The sequence below is a fragment of the Heloderma suspectum genome, chromosome 1 (genome assembly GCF_057233095.1).
Source record: "Heloderma suspectum isolate Gila_16-S chromosome 1, 16-S_ref, whole genome shotgun sequence".
NCBI lineage: Eukaryota > Metazoa > Chordata > Lepidosauria > Squamata > Helodermatidae > Heloderma > Heloderma suspectum.
The window spans coordinates 173,764,034-173,784,865 of record NC_139458.1 but is presented as its reverse complement, the minus strand read 5'-3'; the positions used below and the strand labels follow the sequence as shown (position 1 = coordinate 173,784,865).

General features: G+C 44.1%; 1 protein-coding gene and 1 long non-coding RNA gene across 2 annotated transcripts in view; one reads left to right on the top strand and one right to left on the bottom strand.

The window, feature by feature from the left end:
* TNFAIP6 (TNF alpha induced protein 6) overlaps nucleotides 1–6,834 on the bottom strand; it is a 33,477-nt gene extending 26,643 nt beyond the window's left edge. The window contains exon 1 of the mRNA XM_084810673.1: nucleotides 6,597–6,834. Within this exon, the coding sequence (XP_084666799.1) occupies nucleotides 6,597–6,690 (94 nt within the window). The 5' untranslated portion in view covers nucleotides 6,691–6,834. The remainder of the gene's footprint in view (nucleotides 1–6,596) is intronic.
* The window catches only part of LOC146358413 (uncharacterized), a 49,247-nt gene extending 30,244 nt beyond the window's left edge, over nucleotides 1–19,003 (top strand). Inside the window, exons 2-3 of the long non-coding RNA XR_014784420.1 lie at nucleotides 17,293–17,455; nucleotides 18,275–19,003. This is a non-coding gene — a long non-coding RNA (uncharacterized LOC146358413). The remainder of the gene's footprint in view (nucleotides 1–17,292; nucleotides 17,456–18,274) is intronic.
* Nucleotides 19,004–20,832: the final 1,829 nt, after the last annotated feature.

The window sequence follows — 20,832 nt, the reverse complement described above, 5'->3', positions numbered from 1 at the left end:
AACAAAGGAAGAGTACAGACAGGTAGCACAGAATTGCAGGGATGGCGTCAGGAAGGCTAAAGCTGAGAATGAGCTGAGGTTAGCGAGGGATGCTAAAAACAACAAAAAGGCTTTCTTCAGCTACGTGCATAGCAAAAGGCAGAGGAAAGAAATGGTGGTTCACCTATTAAATAAGGATGGCAAAACGATAACAGATGACAAAGAAAAGGCAGAGGTGCTCAATTCCTACTTTGGCTCAGTCTTCTCCCAAAAGAGGGTCTATGACCCCCCTGGCAAAGGCGAAGTACAGGCTGAAGGGGCAGGATTGCAGCTTGAGATCGATAGGCAACTGGTCAAGGAACACCGAATTACTTCAAATGAGTTCAAATCTCCAGGGCCAGATGAACTGCATCCTAGAGTAATAAAGGAACTGGCAGAAGAACTCTCAGAACCGCTGTCTATTCTCTTTGAGAAATCATGGAGGATGGGGGAAGTGCCAGATGACTGGAGGAGGGCTAATGTTGTCCCTATCTTCAAAAAGTGTAAAAAGGAGGAACCTGGGAACTACAGACCAGTCAGTCTGACATCAATCCCAGGGAAAATTCTGGAGCACATGATAAAGCAATCCATCTGGAAGCACCTTGAAAACAATGCAGTGATTACTCGAAGCCAACATGGATTTGTCAAGAACGAGTCCTGCCAGACAAATCTGATCTCATTTTTTGATCAAGTAACCTCCCTTGTAGACCGTGGGAATGCTGTAGACATCATATACCTCGACTTCAGCAAAGCTTTCGACAAAGTGCCCCATGATATCCTGATGAGCAAACTAGCTCAAAGTGGGCTCGATGAAACAACGATCCGGTGGATCCACAGTTGGCTACAGAATCAGACTCAAAGAGTGCTTATGAATGGGACCTTCTCAAGCTGGGGAGAGGTAACAAGTGGGGTACCGCAGGGCTCAGTCCTGGGCCCAGTGCTCTTCAACATTTTTATTAATGACTTGGAGGAGGAGGTGCAGGGAATGCTGATAAAATTTGCAGATGACACAGACTTGGGCGGGATAGCTAATACTTTGGAAGACAGAAACAAAATTCAAAGTGATCTGGATAGACTGGAACGCTGGGCAGAAAACAACAGAATGACATTTAATAGGGACAAATGCCAAGTTCTGCACCTAGGAAAAAGAAACCAAATGCACAGTTACAAGATGCGGGATACGTGGCTCAACAACACTACAAGCGAGAAAGATCTTGGAATTGTTGTCGATCACAAGCTGAATATGAGCCAACAATGTGATGTGGCTGCAAAAAAGGCCAATGCTATTTTGGGCTGCATTAATAGAAGCATAGCTTCCAAATCCCAGGAAGTACTAGTTCCCCTCTACTCAGAACTGGTTAGGCCTCATCTTGAGTACTGTGTCCAGTTCTGGGCACCACACTTTAAGAAGGATGCAGACAAACTGGAGAGGGTTCAGAGGAGGGCAACAAAGATGATCAGGGGACTGGAAACAAAGCCCTATGAAGACAGACTGAAAGAACTGGGCATGTTTAGCCTTGAGAAGAGAAGACTGAGGGGAGATATGATAGCGCTCTTCAAGTACTTGAAAGGTTGTCACAGAGAAGAAGGCCAGGATCTCTTCTTGATCATCCCAGAGTGCAGGACACGGAATAATGGGCTCAAGTTACAGGAAGCCAGATTCCGGCTGAACATCAGGAAAAACTTCCTGACTGTTAGAGCAATACGACAATGGAACCAATTCCCTAGGGAGGTGGTGGGCTCTCCCACACTGGAGGCATTCAAGACAAGGCTGGACAGCCATCTGTCAGGGATGCTCTGACTTGGATTCCTGCATTGAGCAGGGGGTTGGACTCGATGGCCTTGTAGGCCCCTTCCAACCCTACTATTCTATGAAAAAAGGATAGTTAATTCTGATTGTCACATGTCAGAGAATTCATGGTTATGCACTGAAGCAAGTAGCTATCAACATGAAGTCCAATCTCTCCCCACCCAACACACCACCAACTGTATAGGTCGAAAAATAATGCAGTATTTAATTTGGAAGGGATTAATGTGGTGAATGTGCTTGATCTGAAAGGGGTTTTTTGTTTTGGGGTTGTTGTTTTTTTGCTGGCTACTGTATTATTGCTGGTATCTATCTATCTATCTATCTAAGGGGGCACGGTGGCTCAGTGGTTAAGACACTGAACTGCAGACTGGAAGGTCGGCAGGACAGCAGTTCGAGACCCGAGTGCCGCATGACGGAGTGAGCTCCCGTCCTCAGTCCCAGTTCCTGCCAACCTAGCAGTTTGAAAGCAAGAAATTGCAAGTAGATAAATAGGTACCACTTCGGCAGGAAAGGTGACAGCATTCCATGCACCTCAGTGTTCAGTCATGCCGGCCACATGACCACGGAAGCATCTTCGGACAGCGCTGGCTCTTCGGCTTAGAAATGGAGATGAGCACCACACCCTAGAGTCGGACATGACTGGTTGGGGACACCTTTTTTTTTATCTATCTAATCTATCTATCTATCTATCTATCTATCTATCTATCTATCTATCTATCTATCTATCTGAATACACTGATACACTGTATGTTGGATCTAAAAATTCTAGGATAGAGTTAAAGCCAAGTCTGAATTTGGCTAAACTGTTTAGGACTTTTTTTTAATCCCTAGAGTGTGGGGTGGGTTTCTACCCACTCCTCTTTCTTTGCTTGTATATTCATGACCTTATTACATCGCCACTGAGGCTGTTCTTTTGTTTTGTTTTTAATTCAATGCCAGTTGGTCAGCAAAGGATGGAATGGTGGTAATGTTATATTGCCCTCGTTAAATTTGAGACATTCTGTCCCAAGGCTACTGTAATTTTCCCCTTTACAGTGTGTGGATATGTGGTGAAAGTTCACTTGGGTTGGTTTGTTTGTTTGTTTATTTGTAGCCTGTTTTTCAGCTTAAAAGAAAATTCCCAGTGCAGCTAACAATAGCAATAAAAACAGCAATTTCAGAAAATACTTAAAACCACAAAAACTTAAGAAACCAGCAGATTAAAAAAGCTTTAAAAAAGTATAAAATGCAGAGGCAAGATTATAAACAACCACAAATGATTATATTACGCAAGTGGGAAAAAGAAGCTTTGGGGGCAAAATTGGAGGTTCGGGGCTGGAAATAACCCCCATGTGGATGACCTATGGTCTAGCCCTTCAACCCACCGTCGAATTTTGCCTTAAAGGACCTTTTCCTCACCCACATAGGAATAACAGTGAACCAACTTACCACCCAGATGAGATCAGATCCTGGCTGATTAGCTGACATGCCCTGGTTTGGATGTAATGGGCAGGCCAGGATCCCCATCCTCAAGCCAGTGCATAAGGTGAGGAAGAAAAGGGAGGAGAGCGCAGCCACGACACTCAACTTTATAAACCAAGTTCTGGATGAAGGTCCAAACATGGCTAGTATCTAAAGTATGATAGTGGTGTTGAAAGACTGAAACTGGTAAGAGGCTTCCACTGCCCCCATTTGGTTTTGAGAATAGACCATATCAGTTTCCTTTTAACTGCCTGAAAACTGGTGTTAGGAAACCAGCATGGTATGGGCACTGTGTGTATGTGTGTCATGGGGAGAGAGAGGGGGGAAACTTTCTCACTCCTTATGAAAGACAGTCTTTTTCCTCTCTTTTTTTACTCTAGAGTTAGCACAGGGTCCCCAATCGGGATTGGGACCCTAGCATGGGGATAAGGGGACTTAACCCCCTTCCCCAGCTGCAGTCCTGATCCAGATTGGAGGCCCATGCCTGCAATACTAAAGCTTGTGGGAGTAAAGACAAACCAAAGTTTTTGGTACACACTTCACAGCAAACAACCTAGGGATGGAGCATCCCTGGGTTGTGTTACCACTTCCGTTTGCAGCATGCTTGCTTGTTCACAACAGCCCAGAGTTTTTTTTTAAAACAGCAACAACCCAGGGTTGTTGTGACATGTGAACCAGGCCATTGGCTGCATTTGCTCATAATGCTAAGTCATGGTTTATATTAACCATGGTTTGTCATTATATCTGAACTCACCCCCAGCAAATTAACCATAGTTTGCTTAGCCATGAATTGTCTTGCAGCCACTGTTTCTTTCCCCTGTTTCTCATTTGTTTCTATCCTGCCCATTTTGCCAGCCTTCAGAGCAGTTTCATTTTCAGGCTGCTCTTGCTGGGCACCTCCGTTTCAGGGCAAACAGCACCCCAGGGATAAGCCACGTTTCTAGGTTGAAATATCCCGACAAGCCATGGTTTATATAACCATGCATTATATGTGAACCAGGCCAATATGTAGTTAAGTTGTAAGGATTTCTTTAAAGTGGAAATGGCAGGGATTGAGCCTGGGGTTTTCTTTACACCAAGCATGTGTGCTATAATCCTTCCTTATAAATGTATTCTTTCCCCCAGTTGCCTTGGTTTGTCTGGGGTTGGAACCCAGGACTTCCCTCACACTCCAAGGCAGAAAAATGCCTTTAAATAAACAAGCTGCTTGAAATGTTAAGAGTACACAGATTTTTAAAAATAAGAATCACATACACTGCAGAAACACACACACTGGGGAATCACCATTGGTTTCAAGTCCCTATAGTGTGTTTCTATGATATGTAGGACAGGGGGTGGGGGGAGGTCTGTGCACTTCAGATACCCTTATCCCATGACCTTTGCTGAACTACACAATTGATTTCTTATCTGTAACATTAGTAAAGAAGAATGAGCTCTCTCCACCCTTTTGCACCACCCCAGGGTGAAGTTGGCTTGTTAAGAGTGCTGTAGTAAAATGAAAGGGCCTCCTAAGCCTTTGGTCATGCATGCTAAAAGCCTGGCCTTTGTCATCCTACTCATTGTGATAGAATATCAGCATTGCCTTATTTATAACTAAAACATCAAAGGGCTTAGGCCCCTGCCAATTCCTTCCTGCCCTGCCCATTCTCTTCCATAAATGGTGGGACCAACCAATTCCGCTGGGCAAGAGGGGACCAACCAATTATGCAAGAGAGATATAGTGCTTCCTAGGGCAAGACCCCAAATGAGCAGAAACGCTTGTTTCTGGAAGGAGTCCAGCTGGTGGAACCCCCGTATGTGAGTTCTGCCAACCTGCCTACTTTCAGAAATTAGCATTTCGACTTGTTTCAGGTTGCCTGGGACTTGCTAAATTGCTGTTGCACAAGCGATGGGGCCCCATTTGCACAACGGAATTGGTGGGACCCACCACCTGCAGAAGGGAATCAGGTGGAAAGGAATCAATGGGGGCTTAAGCACCTTAAAGTGCTTACTTGGTGTGGCACCTTAAAGATGAACAAATTTATTCCAGCTTAAGCATTAATGGGCTTGAATCAAGATAAAGGATTTTTATCACCCTATGTGTGTTAACTGGCTCAACAAGTTCCAGGATGTTTGTGTTATCAGTAATAACTACATTGTGAATGACCACCGTCACGTAATAGTGTGATTGGCATTGTCAGCACCTTTCTGCACTGAATTGCCTTCTGACCTCACTGTTTACAATTATTCCTCCCCTCCCCACCATACATACTTTATATAAACCTAAAACTCTCCATCACATCTGATGAACTGGGCTATAGTCCACGGAAGCTTATGCCGGAATAAATGTGTTAGGCCTTAAGGTGCCACAAGACTCTTTGTTGGTTTTGCTGCAATAGACTGACACAGCTGTCCCCCTGGAAATGATCTGTAACTGCCACCTGAAGGAATAGCGACTTGGTAAAAGAATGGAGCACCCAGCCAGATGTGTACCATTCTCTGTTACAATATAACAGGGAGCATAATGAAAGCGAAAGGATCTCTGTGCTTTAAATCCATAACCCACCCATATGCCGATGAAAAGCGAGGGTGGAATGAGATGTTACTGCAGCCTGTCATTGGCAATAGCATCCTCATGTCACGTTCTCTCCAGCCCACCATGTCTGGTTCTGTCCCGAGAGACAGTTACCAAGATATTATACACAGCCTGAGTTCTTCGCCTTCATCTGTCAAATTCAGCCGCCCTGAAACAGAGAGATCGCTCTAGAATGCTCGCATAAGCAGCCAGATATACCAAGTAAGAGAAAAGAAAAACAAATGGTTGAGTAGAAAAAAATAGAACAGAGGAAATGGGATACAAGGAAAGTACAACTGCTCTGAAATGCTGAAAAAAACCATTTCTATCACAATGCATATTTTCCAAAAAGTATTTTTATACAGGGTATCCAGGAATTGCATATATGTACGTATAAAGCAAAGGCTGATTTGTATCTTGCACAGCTGTTTCTTTTTAGATCTCCCCCCCCCCCCGCTCCACCCACATCTCCAGGGGTCTGGCTTTCTATATAGCTCAAACATCAGATAGCATCGCTCTCCCTGCTCCTATTTCAGAGGCATTCTTCATCACAAATGAAATGTCTGCATTCCCCAGCCCCCAAAGTAGAATACCGAACATTTAGCCAAAGTGTGCCAATATTCCTTATTCAGCTAAACGTGCAGAAAGACGTTGCCCTTAATGTATGTTACATGAGAATTTGGGCAGTGATCGAAGAAATGGTGGCTATTTCTGCAGCCTAGTGTTTATCAGTGGAAATAATAATAATCTTACCTAACCAAATAGAGTTATGTAGAACTCCATCCTTGAATCCCCATCCAGGAGCTCTATCCCACAGCAAGGCAAAGAGGAAAGTTAATGCAATCATATCTTCAGTTAGAAGATTTTGCAGTCCCTGCTGAAATGGTCTGGAAAACCACTGCTAGCAGCTGCTTACTTGCTAGTGGGGCATCTGGCTGCCAGATCTTAAATAGTGTTTCCATCTGTGAGGTCAGCACGCCTGCTCCAATTGAACATGCTGCAGTATTGCTCACAATTAAAACGAATCCCCGGCTGTCGTGAGTCTGACTCATTTTACGTTTCCTTTACAGCAGTGATCGAAGTCTACATGGAATCCAAGTAAATGTTTAATTCTACATGGAATTCTACATTGTTTAATTCTACATGGAATCCAAGTAAAGTAAAGATTCTACAAGTAAAGAGTACTCTACAAGAACTCTACAAGAGTTCTACAAGTAAAGAGTACAAGTAAAGAGTACTACAAGTAAAGAGTACTACAAGTAAAGAGTACTACAAGTAAAGAGTACTACAAGTAAAGATTCTACATGGAATCCAAGTAATCCATTCTACATTGTTTAATTCTACATGGAATCCAAGTAAATGTTTAATTCTTCATTTGCCAAAGCAAACATCTAATGTTTGACCTGTTGAATATGTTAATTTTTCTTTGGTAAGCTTCAGGCATATTTTGATACGCAAACGATACGCTGCTCCGTACATTTCTGCCTTTGGATCATGTGACAAGTGAATCAATTTGAGCATAATTTGGTTGTGATTTCTAGCTGTCACAAATCAGCAGCTATCACGGGGGGCAGGGGGAGTTCATTTTGGAATAACAAAGATACAAGAATCTCTGATGGGAGATAAGTTGAGCAATGGCAAGTTACTAAAAAAAAACCCCCACAGATCAATAGTCTTGAATACTGACTCTTAGTAATAGGGGTATACTACATAATAGTTGTGGTAATGAGAATTAAACAATGATTCTACGTTACATTGTACAGTGAAGACTTAAAGATTAAATTTTTATTAGAAAGTATGTTGAGACTGAATCTGGTGCTATTAATTAGAAGACAAAAGTGACCACTGTGACATATTTGCCATATGTCATAGTGGGCTATTCACTGCACAAAGATGTGGTTAGGATATTGGCCACATTTGGATGTCATGCGAAACCATGGTTTCGCGTGACAAGAATCAGAGACAGTGCACCTTGGGCTTGCATACTCTCCCGCCCTTCTCATCCTCTGCGAGGAGTTTGGAATCTTTTGTTTCCATTTTTGCTTAACCACAGCTTGTTGTGCCATCTGAATGGACAAACTGTGGTTAATGTTAACTATGGTTTATTTGAAACAAGCCAATGTTTAGACCAGCAGTGTCTGGAGCCCCTGTGAATTAGGCAGGGTGATGGTGCAATGAAAGCCTTCATGTGTGCAGCCTATGTTGCCTACAGAATTCTCTGGATCAGAGCAGAAAAGGTATAATTTGACCTCATCAGAATAAACATTGTGCCTTTGGTAGTGGTGTGAAAAGTTCATTTTCCCTTCTCTCAGCCACACCCTCATGTCTGATTCATGGCATGACAGATGTCTGTCTGTCTGTCTTCCCTTGTGGCTTCAGGCAGAGTGTGGCTTCAGCAGCTGTTTTTGTGGTAGGCGGGTCTAGTGAGGGAATGTGAAACAAATGGAAAAAATCTCTGCCATCCCCTTCCCCCTTATATTTGGAAAGGTCTCAAGGTGGAGTCCAGTTTCATTCATTGCACAAGGGACTTCCGATCATCATTTTCACAATACTGTCTGGGAGGGAGGGTATCAAGACAATTCAGGCATGTCACTGAAGATGTAGTAACTTGCCTTCCCTTTTTGGGACATGGTAACTAAAAACAACAACAAAACCAGAAGTAAATATGAAAAGAATGAAGTCCTACCTCTGTGTTGCTCGCTTTTTTGTGTGCACAAGACAGCGAAGCAAAATCGTGGGAAAGTAAACACTCTTTATTATTACAATGTCCAGAGGGGCAGCCATGTTAGTCTGTTGCAGCGAAAGCAACTAAGAGTTTTGTGGCATCTGAACAACGAACAAATTTATTCTGTATAAGCTTTCTTGCATCTGATAAAGTGGGCAGTGTTCACAACAGCTTATGCCAGAATAAATGTGCTAGTTTTTTATGTGCCACAAGGCTCTTTACTTGTTGTTGCATACTCTCCACCTCCCCAAGTCGTGAGAAATTTTAGGGACTGGGTTTCCTGTGTTTGGTTTTCTTTGAATGAGAGAGCGCTGAGGGGTGCTTCCGGATGGAGAGGTCATAGCACCACCAGTCAAAAAGCATTGTGCAGCTATTCTGTTTTTTTTTTTTTCTCCTTAATGGATTCTTTTATAGTAAGAAAAAGATAGAAGAAGCATTGGGAAACATGGGAGAGCTACAAACTGAAGACGATGTCATCTGGGCCCCCAGTAAAATTCTGTGAAGGAAGCAGTATCCAGTAGTGACCATCTGCAAGCAGGGTTCACTGCCACTTCCATTCCGCAAGCGGCCAGCCCACCGATTCCATTGCAGGCCTATCACTTGCACAATGGAGATTTAGTGCTTTGGGGGCAAGCCCCCAAATGAGCAGAAATGCCCATTTCTGGAATGGGGCAGGTCAGTGGAGGTCAGTGATCCTGCATTTAAAACGGAAGCAGAAAGCTCCATTTTAAATGCAGGATTTTAGGCTGGTGTAGAGATGCCCATATACTTCTTATATTTGACTCCTCACCTTAGCTGGAGGAAAGGGTCACCTTCTCCAAGTATGAAGACTATTGAATTCAAAACTCACCAAGATTTCCTACCTATATCAGCAAATCATGTCCTAGCCATTAGCTGAGCAACATTCAGGGCTGTTAGCCCAACTAAAGTTCTAGTCAGCCTGCAGCTGTAACGTTATCCTATTTCCTAGAATAAACACAATCAGTTGCTTCACACGATCAAGCAGCCCACAACCCTAAAACAGCCCACGGGTTCTGGTGGTTTGTTAAGCACGCCAACAACCCACCCTCACTGGGTCAGCTGACACGACAACCTGCCGTTGTGGCTTGAATATTCAGAAGTCACCCACCACGCATCACAACCCACCATAGCTTAAATAAGCCACGGTGGGCTGCAGTGACCGTGCGAACCTGATCAGTGAGTGTGCTACCTTGTTCATTACACACACACACACACAAACACATCTGTCTGTCTGTCTGTTTGTCTGTCTGATTCTTGGTATACTTTTCTCCCCAGAACAGGCAAAGCAGATGTGAAGCTAGAAGGGACTGCAGATAAATGCAAGAGATATAAAATAAGGCTGGCTTCCAAGCAATCCCATGCACACGTGCAAACATTTTCGTTCACGTACCAAGGCTGTTGAGATTTTCTGTTTTGACTGGAGCTTTTTGTACTGTATTGTAGGCCTTGGAGTGTCCACTGATATCCTGGAGTGGCGGGAGGGAAGGTAGGGGCCTAAGGCAGATTCCCCCAACCTGGTGCCCTCCAGATATTTTGGACCTCAACTCCCACCAGCTCCAGCCAGCATGGACAAAGGTCAGGAATCCTGGGAGTTGTAGGCCAAAACATCTGGAGGGCCCCAGGCTGGGGGAATCTGGCCTAAGGGGTGCAGAACATGTGTAAAGTCCAGTAAACAGGCAGCAGCTCAAACTGCACTTGGAGGTGGGTGGTGGTGGTAGAGAATCCCACCCTCCTGATCAAGAGAACATAGGTGTGCTCCCCATGAAGATACAGCATTAAATATGCAAGCTGCGATCTTGCACATAGTTACAAAACAACCTGCCTGATAGTTTTTATTATAGGGTGAATGATCATCTTTCTATTTTATTTATTTTATGCAATTTGTTTATGAAGGACTGCATACTTTAACAACACTTTTATGACATGTAGCTGGGTGTTTTGTCACAGTTGAACAGTTTAAAGTAAAGGCATGTCTCCTTGATTTTGCTGTTCCTTCATAAGAAGAGAATTCCTGGAATTCGCCCCAACAAACATCTGCAGAACTAAACTGCTGGGGTTTTCCTGAGCGGATCTACTAGGAGTTCCCTAGGAGGAGCCTAAGAGCAGCAGCAGTTTACCAGTTTACACAACCAAATTGATATACTGAGAATCTGAGCTGTGGCTCCGTGTTGCATAAGGCACATGGCAGATTGTCCTGCCATGTGCTCAGCTCACAGCTCAACCCACATTTATCATGCTGTTGCTCTTTGTTATGATGAGGGCGCATGCACAACCGCTTTACTTTGCATACCCCAAATCTACTTAACCCACAGACGAAACTCTGATCCTGTGAACTGCGAATTGTCCCTGCTATGGTCCCTATTGGATTTGAACAAAACTTTGCACTTGACTACAGAATTACTCCCATGGCAGATGAGTGACTCCTGCTACATATTTATAGTATCATAATGTGTTTTTTTTACTTATTGGAGGACTTTATCTTCTTACCTAAATTGCTTACCATCTTCCTGCCCCAGGTGGTGGGTTTAAATCAGTGGTGGGGAACCTGTGCCCCTCCAAATGTTGTTGGATTACAAGTCCACCCATCCCTGGCTAGTAGCCATGTTGGCTGGGGCTGATGGGAGCTGGAGTCTAATAATATCTGGAAGACCACAGGTCCTCCACCACTGTTTTAATCAAATTATTGGTAGTCCACACTGATGGCATTGTGTTCTTTTCAAGAATCTGGAATGGCCTCAGGGACCACCACCTTTCATTCTTTGCCCACATTTCTCTTGGCAGTACAAACTGTTCCCATTTCCTAATTCTGCAGCAGTTCCTCACACATTGTCAGCATCAGCGAGTCTCTTGGAAAACAGCTCCCCATCACAAAGTACTTATAACAACAAAGCTTCTTATCCAGTTTAGAAAGTATTGATCTTTCAGTAAAATTGCTGCATTCTCGTCTACGGCATTAAAACCTTGGAAGCCATTCCTGTTTATATAGTGTACGTATAATGACTGAGTTCATGGTTTTGCAACAGCTTCTTTAATTACAGAAATCTGTGAAATGAATGGCACACCACTAGGAAGGAAAGGAAAGGTTCCTCCTGTGCAAGCACCGGGTCATTACTGACCCCTAGAGGGACGCCACTTGCGCTAGCGTTTTTGTGGCAGACTGTAGCGGGGTGGTTTGCCATTGCCTCCCCATCACTAGGAACATGATTCAATTTGTATTTATGTTGGAAAACATAATCATGGCATTGGATGAAATATTTTCTGACCTGGGTTAGTTTTTGATCCACTCTGTGTGAAGATTTTGGCACCCCTTCACCACCTCTGCCAGACAAGGGCAGCGCTTCTCTTCCCCACCTTCCCCAGCCTGATGCCGATGTACTCCAACCCTCGGATTTTTCACTGCCATCTATCAAACACTCTCTCCCTAGGCATAGAACAAGATGAGGTCCCTCTCCTTTCCCTAAGATCTGGCTGTATGATGGACTTTGGAGGAAAGGCACAGCAGCAGGAATGGCTCCATGAGTAGTCTACACTCTTCCTTCCCTCCAACAATGATGGCCCTAGGAAATACCCTAAGGGCAGGAAAGTGTAATGAATACACTTTCATGGTAGGGTGTGGAAGGGAAGAATAGAGGCTGATCATGTCCTCACCATGATCGTTAAGCTGTTTCTATATAAATATTCTGCAATTCTATACTGTGCCAGTCTATAATTTTTGCCTCAGTAATGGCATCCCCCCCACCCCACCTCTTGTCTGCATGATGTGCTGGAATAGACAAGCACAGGTCTACCAGATATGACTGGAAAAAGGCAGTGTTTATTTATTTTTTATTTTTTGAAATTGCCTGTACTTCAGTTGTGACAGCAGGATGTGAAATCATCCCAAACCACACATTGCCCCAATTGCTGGCTAATTTTCTAAACTGACTGGAAGGGAAACTTTTATTAGCTGAGTGACACTGATCTTAATTAATCTGAACTGACAGTAAAGCCAAAGCCAAAAGATACTAATTGCATCTGCTTTGCCGAAAGAGTCATGGAATACAAACAGAGGGTTAGAAGGAACCTCATGGGCCATCATGCAAACCCTTGCCTACCTAAAAAGTTATCTTTGTCAAAGGACTAGTGCTCCTCTGTCTCTACCGATGGACAATTTTGTATGCACCAAGATGCTTTCGTAAACCAGCCTTCCTCATGAATTTGATACACTCAGGGCAAAATCCTATGCATGTCTAGACAGAAAAAGTCCTACAACTCCCAATATGCCTCAGCCAGCCATGGGGCATGCTGGGGCATGCTGGGGGTTGTAGGATTTTTTTTTCTGTCTCAATACGCATATGATTGTGCCCTTAAACAAACTGACCCCAAAGATGTCTAACCTGCTCTTAGTTTCTTGATCAAAAGTGGGCAACCTTTGGCCTTCTGGATCTTGTTGGACTCAATCTCCTGTCATCTCTGACCATTGACCATGCTGATTGGGGATGATGGGAGTTGGAGTGGAACAACACCCTTCCTCTAGATGGAGATTCCATCACATCTCTAAGGAAATAATTCCATACTCCTTCATTACTCAAACAATTAGTTCTGCTTTATTAGGGCAGTATCCTATTCACTTAGGGAAGTATCCTATTTGGCACTAGCCCTAATGGAAACGACACTGCACTAGCATGAGTTCCTCTAGTGCAATGCCAATATCATTTGCTGTCATGATGGGTTTCCCTGGAAAACCTATTGCACCAGAAACTGTTATTGGTGTTCCGTTAGAGGTAGTTTATGCTAACGCAATGTAATTTACATTAGCACTAGTGTCGAAAAGGTACCCTCCTTTATGTTTAGAATTTGGGCCTGTTATTTCTTAGCATTCCTAACAAACTCCTCAACAAAAGGAGAACAACTGGTCATTATCCTCTTTAAGACAGAGGGTTTCAAAAAAATGAAAACTTTTGAAGACTGATTTGGTCCCCTGCACTCTTCTCTTCTTCAACCTAAACAAACCCCAACATCGGCCAGGCTTAAGGTGCTTCCAGACGGAGGGGTTCTAGCGCTACCCAGCAGAAGCCATTGTGTAGCTACTCTATCTTTTCTTCCTTAATGGATTTTCTGTGGTAAGAAAAAAGACAGGAGAAATGGTAGGAAAACACAGGAGGGTTAGAAGTGGAAAACTATGACATCTGGATCTCCTGTAAAAGTCCATGAACAAAACAGGGTGATGGCATTATAAAAGGCTCATCTGGAAGCATCCTTAATGTTCTGAATGCCCATTATTTCTTAGTATCTCTACAACAGAAAAGGAGAACAATGGACCATTACCCTCTTTAAGGAAGACTTTAAAAAAAAAATTCTGAAGACTGATTTGGTTGCCTACAATCTCCTCTTTGCCAACCTAAACAAACCCAGTTCCTTAGGGCTTTTCTCATACATAAAATTCCCAGTATCCACTAACCATATATTTTTCTTGTTCTTCTTGGAATTATTTTCAGCTTCTTCATGCCTTGTTGATCATGTAATTGTCTAGAACTAGGCATAGTGCCTCCTCATTAATTCTGAGTACAATGGAAGACGATGCTCCCATTCGACTGTTAAAATAGTACTGTCAAAATGATGATGGTTGCTTCCTTTGTGATGTGGGCTCATATTCAGCTCAGCAAACATTGCTATTTGCTAGAAAGGAAGACATTTGCAAGTAGTGATCATAGAATCATAGAATAGTAGTGTTGGAAGGGGCCTACAAGACCATCGAGTCCAACCCCCGCTCAGTGCAGGAATCCAAGTCAGAGCATCCCTGACAGATGGCTGTCCAGCCTTGTCTTGAATGCCTCCAGTGTGTGATGGCAGTTATGCCTTTGGTTATTCTTACCTATACTTACCCTTATTCACTTTCATCCTATTCATTTTTGGCAATGTTTCCTATTAGCTGGGATCACCCTGAATTATGATCCTATTCTCAAAAGTATTTGCAACTCACCCACCCTGGATTTGGTATAAGCACACTTTTGAGATGTGGACTTTGTCCTTCCTCCAAATTGTTAACTATATTCAATAGCAGTGGAACTATGAAAGAACCTATGATAGAACCCATCATTTACATCAGGGGTATCGAACCCTTTCTGCCCAAGGCCCAGATTCCATTACAAATAAACTCAGGGGCCTCATTTCATTGGTGAATGGGGCCAAAGCAAAAGGGGCAGGGCTCAAAATACTGGCATTTTTTAGCTCAAAACTCTTGACTGCCAGTAACTCAGACTTAGGAGAGGCATTTCAGCCTTTTAGAATGGGGGGAAAAACCTGTGCAAAAGCAAACCAAATGACTGGCAGTTGGGGGAAAGGGGGTGGGATGGGGTGGGACCATCTGGGCAGCCAGATTGGGACCCTAGGCATGTTGCATTTGGCCCACAGGCTTGAGGTTCATCGTTCCTGATTTTCATCTCCAGGTAGACACTAAATGAGAGGTGAGGAACCTATGGCATAGGGGCTGGATCTGCCTCTTTGCTTATTTCACCCAGCCTGTGGGATGCCTTTGAAAGTGCAGACTGGGTCAGCTGCTAGTCAGTCTGATCCAATAAAATGCAGCTCCTAGGTTCCTGCTATAGGCTTCTCAAATGGACCTGGCAGGACTGTTTTGGAAAGAGGATGCTGGACCAAATGGAGTCTGTGTAAATGTCCCAACCCAGCAAGAAGATGTGCATGCCATGGGATGCACATCTAGATTTGGATGTGCACCAGTGCCATCACAGTGTTCATCCAGCCCCAAGCAAACTGAATGGATATGTCTATTGATCCAGATGGTGATGCACATCTGGGAGCACAGGTCCTTCTTGGCGCTCATTGCTAGATGCAAATTGGGACCAAATGCAGTGGCTGAGAAGAAATGTGACTGGTATGCTCATGCCAGTTCTCAAACCATTCTCTGTGAACATGGGTTGCTGTTTCATCTGAAACTTAAGTAAATGGAAATGCATTGTTCTTGTTTATAAGATCTTCCATGCGTATCTCGGGTGAAGCCATGTGTCACATCTGTCCCATATTTATTTACATTCTTTTTCTGGGAAGACCGGCCAGTATAAGCCAGCATGTTTCTCCTTGGACCCCTGCCAAGTTAGGACATAGGTTTTGTGCTTTTCTTAGGAAAAGAAGATATAGAGTGGGTGAGCTGGGTTCAGATAACTCTTAGGTAGGATGCAGTATTCCACATGGGAAAGGACTGCTGTCGCTTTTAGAACTCTCAGGTTGGGCAGAATCTGTCTTCTCCCTTCATCCAAAGTCAATAAGAAGGGGAACCCCACAAGGAATGGCCAAAAGCAAAGGGATAGACAAAACATGTTTTATTCAATGAAAGAAAATGGTTCCAACGCCTTTCGGACCACATTCTTCAGATAATCTAAAAACAATATACAACAATATACTTTAAGTATTCCCTGTGTTCAGTAGTATACCCCTTTGCCTTTGGCTCTTTGGCAATCCTCCCTTCTCCCATCACTGAAACAGTGTGATGGGAACAGCAGCCTTGAAGTAGATGGGTGCAACCTGCACCTGCTAGAGATATGACTAGATCGAGACCCCTGCCTTTAATTTGTCATCCATATCATGCCGGAATGGCCTACTTTTATATGCTCGGAGGCCATTCTGTTTTCCAGTCAGCAGTTCAGAGACAAAGTTTGTTTTGTTGCATAAACAGATCCAGTCCAGAGTGGGCAGGCTCCATAACAAAGCACTCCAGCTTCAGATGTGGCCAGACTCCCTCTAATAGCAAACTCAGGTGGTGCACGCTGACAGGATTGGAGCCAAAACAGGGCCACTGAGAAACAACAGAAGGGTACCAGCATGCTCAGAGGAATCCTGAGGTTTGCAGAAGTAACACCCCTCAAAAAAATCTAAGGGGAAAACCTTCCCCAAAACATTGTGACGGGGACTGAATATGGTCAGTTGTCTCCACAAACCATGGGATGCTGAGTGTTAGTTGGAAAAGAAAAAAGGAGAATCAGTGGGGAGGAGTGGGATTGAGCCTCTTACAACTTCCATTATCTTGGCTGGCCGGCTAGAACTCTGAACAGGAGCACTTTGGTTACATTGCAACATTTTGTTGCAGTCCCACTTGTCTAACACCAAAGCCTTCCTAGTTATGAAGCACATGCTCTCAAGCCAACCATAAACATTTATGAGTGAAACTGTGGGCAAACATTTAACGAGACCTTAATTAAATTCAGGGTTAAGATAAAACGGCGTCAGGGGCTGGATCTGTTCAAGAGCTGATAGTTGGCTGTCTGTGTGGTACAGTGTATTTTACGGACAAAGATCTTCCTTTGTCTTCTATGACTGTGGTCCCACACTGACTGAAATAAATGGGAATATTGTTTGTTTAACCTAGCATTAGACTTCCCACAATTATAGCGCTTCAGAGGAAAACTTCTTTTTCTTAAAGCTACTTGCCGTGAATTTGAGATTATGAAGTAAGGGTATTAGAAGACATGCAGAGCAATCCAACACATATTTCTCAGATGCATGTCCCACGTAGTCAATGGATACTCCGAGGTAAACGTGCGTAGGATTGCAGCCCTGGTGGACTTGCAGGCTGAACTTTGGTCAAAGTACGATATTTGTGACCATCTTAAATGAGGGAGATACTGCTATATAGCCTTTGCTCCAGCTATAATTTATAAATAAATAAATTTATTTATTGGATTAATCTGTTTCTTAAAAAAAAAAAAGGTAAAGGTGTCCCCAACCAGTCGTGCCTGACTCTAGGGTGTGGTGCTCATCTCCATTTCTAAGCTGAAGAGCCGGCGCTGTCCGAAGACGCTTCCGTGGTCATGTGGCCGGCATGACTGAACACCAAGGTGCACGGAACACTGTTACCTCTCCTGCCGAAGCGGTACCTATTTATCTACTTGCAATTTCTTGCTTTTGAACTGCTAGGTTGGCAGGAGCTGGGACTGAAGACGGGAGCTCACTCCATCATGCGGCACTCGGGTCTCGAACTGCTGTCCTGCCGACCTTCCGGTCTGCAGTTCAGCATCTTAACCACTAAGCCACCGCGGCCCCCTACATCTATTTCTTAGCGACCTTTCAAGACCATACTCATTCCAAGGTGACTTGCCACATTAAAACAATACCATTCAACATCACAAACATATTCATACTGACATTAAATATAAGCAACAATTTTAAATAAAGCAATTTCAGTAGAATACAATTTCACTATCCCTGAGGGATGTTAAATAGAATGAGGAACAGAAGGAATGGTGCTGTACCTTAAAGGCCAAAGGCCACGCGGTAGGGCAGAAGTCCCTTGGTACCACCTTCTGAGACTGAATAGGCAGGTAGGATCAGAGCCACTATAACACCAAGTCCCTTAAACCCAGTGCAGCCAGGTGGTCCAGAAGGATACCATGGTCGATGGTACTGAAAGATGCTGAGAAAAAAGCTTCCAGGAGAATGAAGAAGGCCACACTAGCTTGCTAAGTGTATGAGAGGCTGCTGTAAAACAGGGGTAAAGCTCAGGCCTGTGGGCCAAATCCAGACTACCTGGGCCCCCAGTCCAGCTCTCTGGGGTTCCCCAGATGTCTATGCCCCCTTTCCCCTGACTGAAATGCCTCTCCTAAGGCTTCATTATTAGCAGTAAAAATTTTAATCTGAAATATGCTGATATTTTTGTATTTTTGCCTCACCGCTTTTGTATTTGCCCCTGCAGGAATGAAGACCCTGAGAGTTTCTCCAAAACTGAATTTGGCCTTTAGGCTGAAACAGTCTGACACCCCTCCTGTAAAGCCTTCGCTCCTGCTATCATGATCTCGCTCTTTTTTACAATATAGCAGAAGGATTAAGGCACAATCTTATCGCAATGTATGGTTATCCAATGCGGAATGGGAGGAGTGGCGGAGGCACCCTGCTTTGCATTTTCACTAGATGGCTTTTTTGCCTATCTAGCTGGGGAGCTTTGGAGGGGGAGGGAAGAAGGCTGGGGAAGTCCAGGTTACCTCTCCAGTCTCCTCCCCTTCCCACCCATCAAAACGCCCCCTTTCCTAGTCCTCCGAGGTCAAGTTACTGGTGTGGTTCTTTCTGCACCTGCTACAAGGGGGGAGGAGAGGGGGGAGCTCCGATTCCCAGCTCCAAGGTCGGAGCGCTGTCTTCGACCTCAGAGCTAAGAATCTGAAATATCCTATAGTCCTTCATACACTGTCTAAGGGCCATAGGATTGCTCCCTGAATGTGAGTTATTTTAATACATCAACAGCAGAATGATGGAAATGCAGAATTTGGTTTAAGCTGTGAGCATTTCTTGCAGTCTAGAGTTTGTGAAACCATCTAAAAGTCAAAACACATTTCCAAACTATTACAAAATCGTCCTTAGGCTTATAATCCAGAAGGCCTGTAAAAAAATGGAGAGCTTAATAAATAAAGATTATAAAGGCACTGATGGCAAAGGTTTCTCTTTTTTTGATGGCAAAATTCTCAAACGAAAAGCTGTTGAGGCAAGAGTTGAGCAAAGCAGAAAGTACTTGTAGCGTACCACAGTCCTGACTTGCATAACCACTCGCAAATCCCTCTAGCAGAATCATTAGAGCCAAACCGCACTCTGACGAGCTACCTCATGTAGCTGTGTCATTTCTTGAGATGTTACTGTAATTTATGGGCAGGGCAATCCTACTGATTGGGGTGGCACAGAGATCTGAAGGTGGGAGAACCATCTTATCCAAATCCCTGCTGGGTTTTCCATTCCCTCCCTTAACAGTTCCCTTCCCGTTGAACTATAGTCACCAACTCCAGGGCTGGCAAAATTAATCACCTGTTCTGGGGGAATGTCAGGGGCATGGGAGGGTTTTTTATCCTGTGGATCCACAGCCTCTCCTGGTGTTCCCAGGGAATGCCCCTGGAACATCTCTTCTTGTGCCCTCTGATGTTAGAGTTTCAACATTGGAGAAGCACCAGCTGCAGACCTTTCTACAAGCTCATGGAGAAGGCTTGTGAGGTTGCTTCTGCCTCTCCAAGAGTGGACCTCTATCTCCATCCTCTGTGAAGGAGATCTGAAAAATTCTATGGGCCTTGGGACACCCCACCCTCCTCTGGGATTGGAGGATTGAAACTTGATTAGTTTAATTTCTAGTTTGTTCTGTGAATACAGAGTGTTTAAAAGCAAATGTATTTATAATGACAAGGAAATGATAAGAAGTCAGCAGATCTCACCTCAGCGTGGGTGACTCAGGCTAGATTTGGAGCTAGTAATACAGAATTATGTCATGAATGTGCATACTCCGTTTTCTTACTCTAACTTAATATGCAGGGGAGATATTGAATCACAGACGGTCTTTCCTATTGTCACAACCTGACTTCCTGAAACAAAGGCTCAAGTCCCAGTAAAACTTTTATTGCAATAATTCCAGTAATTAGCTATAAGCCAATAAAGATCCTCAGATAACAGATTACAACGTAGCTCCTTGACCAGGATGACTTTATGAGTATCTCAGCAAAAGACCCAATCAGCCTTGGGTTCAGCAAACAGAATAAATCTAAACAAGTTTATAGTTCCATTGAAACAGCAAGGCCAAGAAGCTCTCCAGGTTAAAAAGAAGTTGCTTCCAGCAAACTCTACAGCCTGTTGCTCTCACTTAAATACAGGGGAATGGCTCCTAAAGATCACTATTGGACATTCGATCCTGGCAGGGAAACCTAGCTTGCAAACACATGCTGTGCCTCACTGGGCATCTCTGTTCTGCCTTCTTTAGTTGATGACCCATCTTTGGACACACCCCAGCAGCCCCCTCTCTTGCAGAGGCTTCCCCCTGCTGCCCCATTTGCTTGGAAGACATCCCTGGTTGAGAAGCAGGGCCTCTGTCAAGGTCAGGTCTCCCAGCTGCGGAAGGTAGGCCATCTCAGCGTCCTGAGTCTCACCCCCTCCCAGCTCATAAGCCAGTGGGAGGCCTGGTTTCAGAACTGAATTCCCAGGCATCTGGCTTCCCACGGCTGGGCCTGGCTCTACAGTGTCCACTCCCAACTCAGAATCAGTGTCACAGGCTATAGCAACCCCACCCCACCCCCCACCCCCAGGACTAGGACAAGGTCTCACATCTATCCTCCTGTGAAAGAAGATGGAAGGTTTGGGCTAGTTTTCAAAGATGACATGTAGAATGATGAAAACATTTGAATGCGCATTCTAAGTTTGAATGCTGTTCTCCCTTGCTGGAATGTCATAAGGATCAGTGCCAGCTCCAGGCCCTTGGGTAAGACACCCTCAATGGGCCCCCTCCATTAG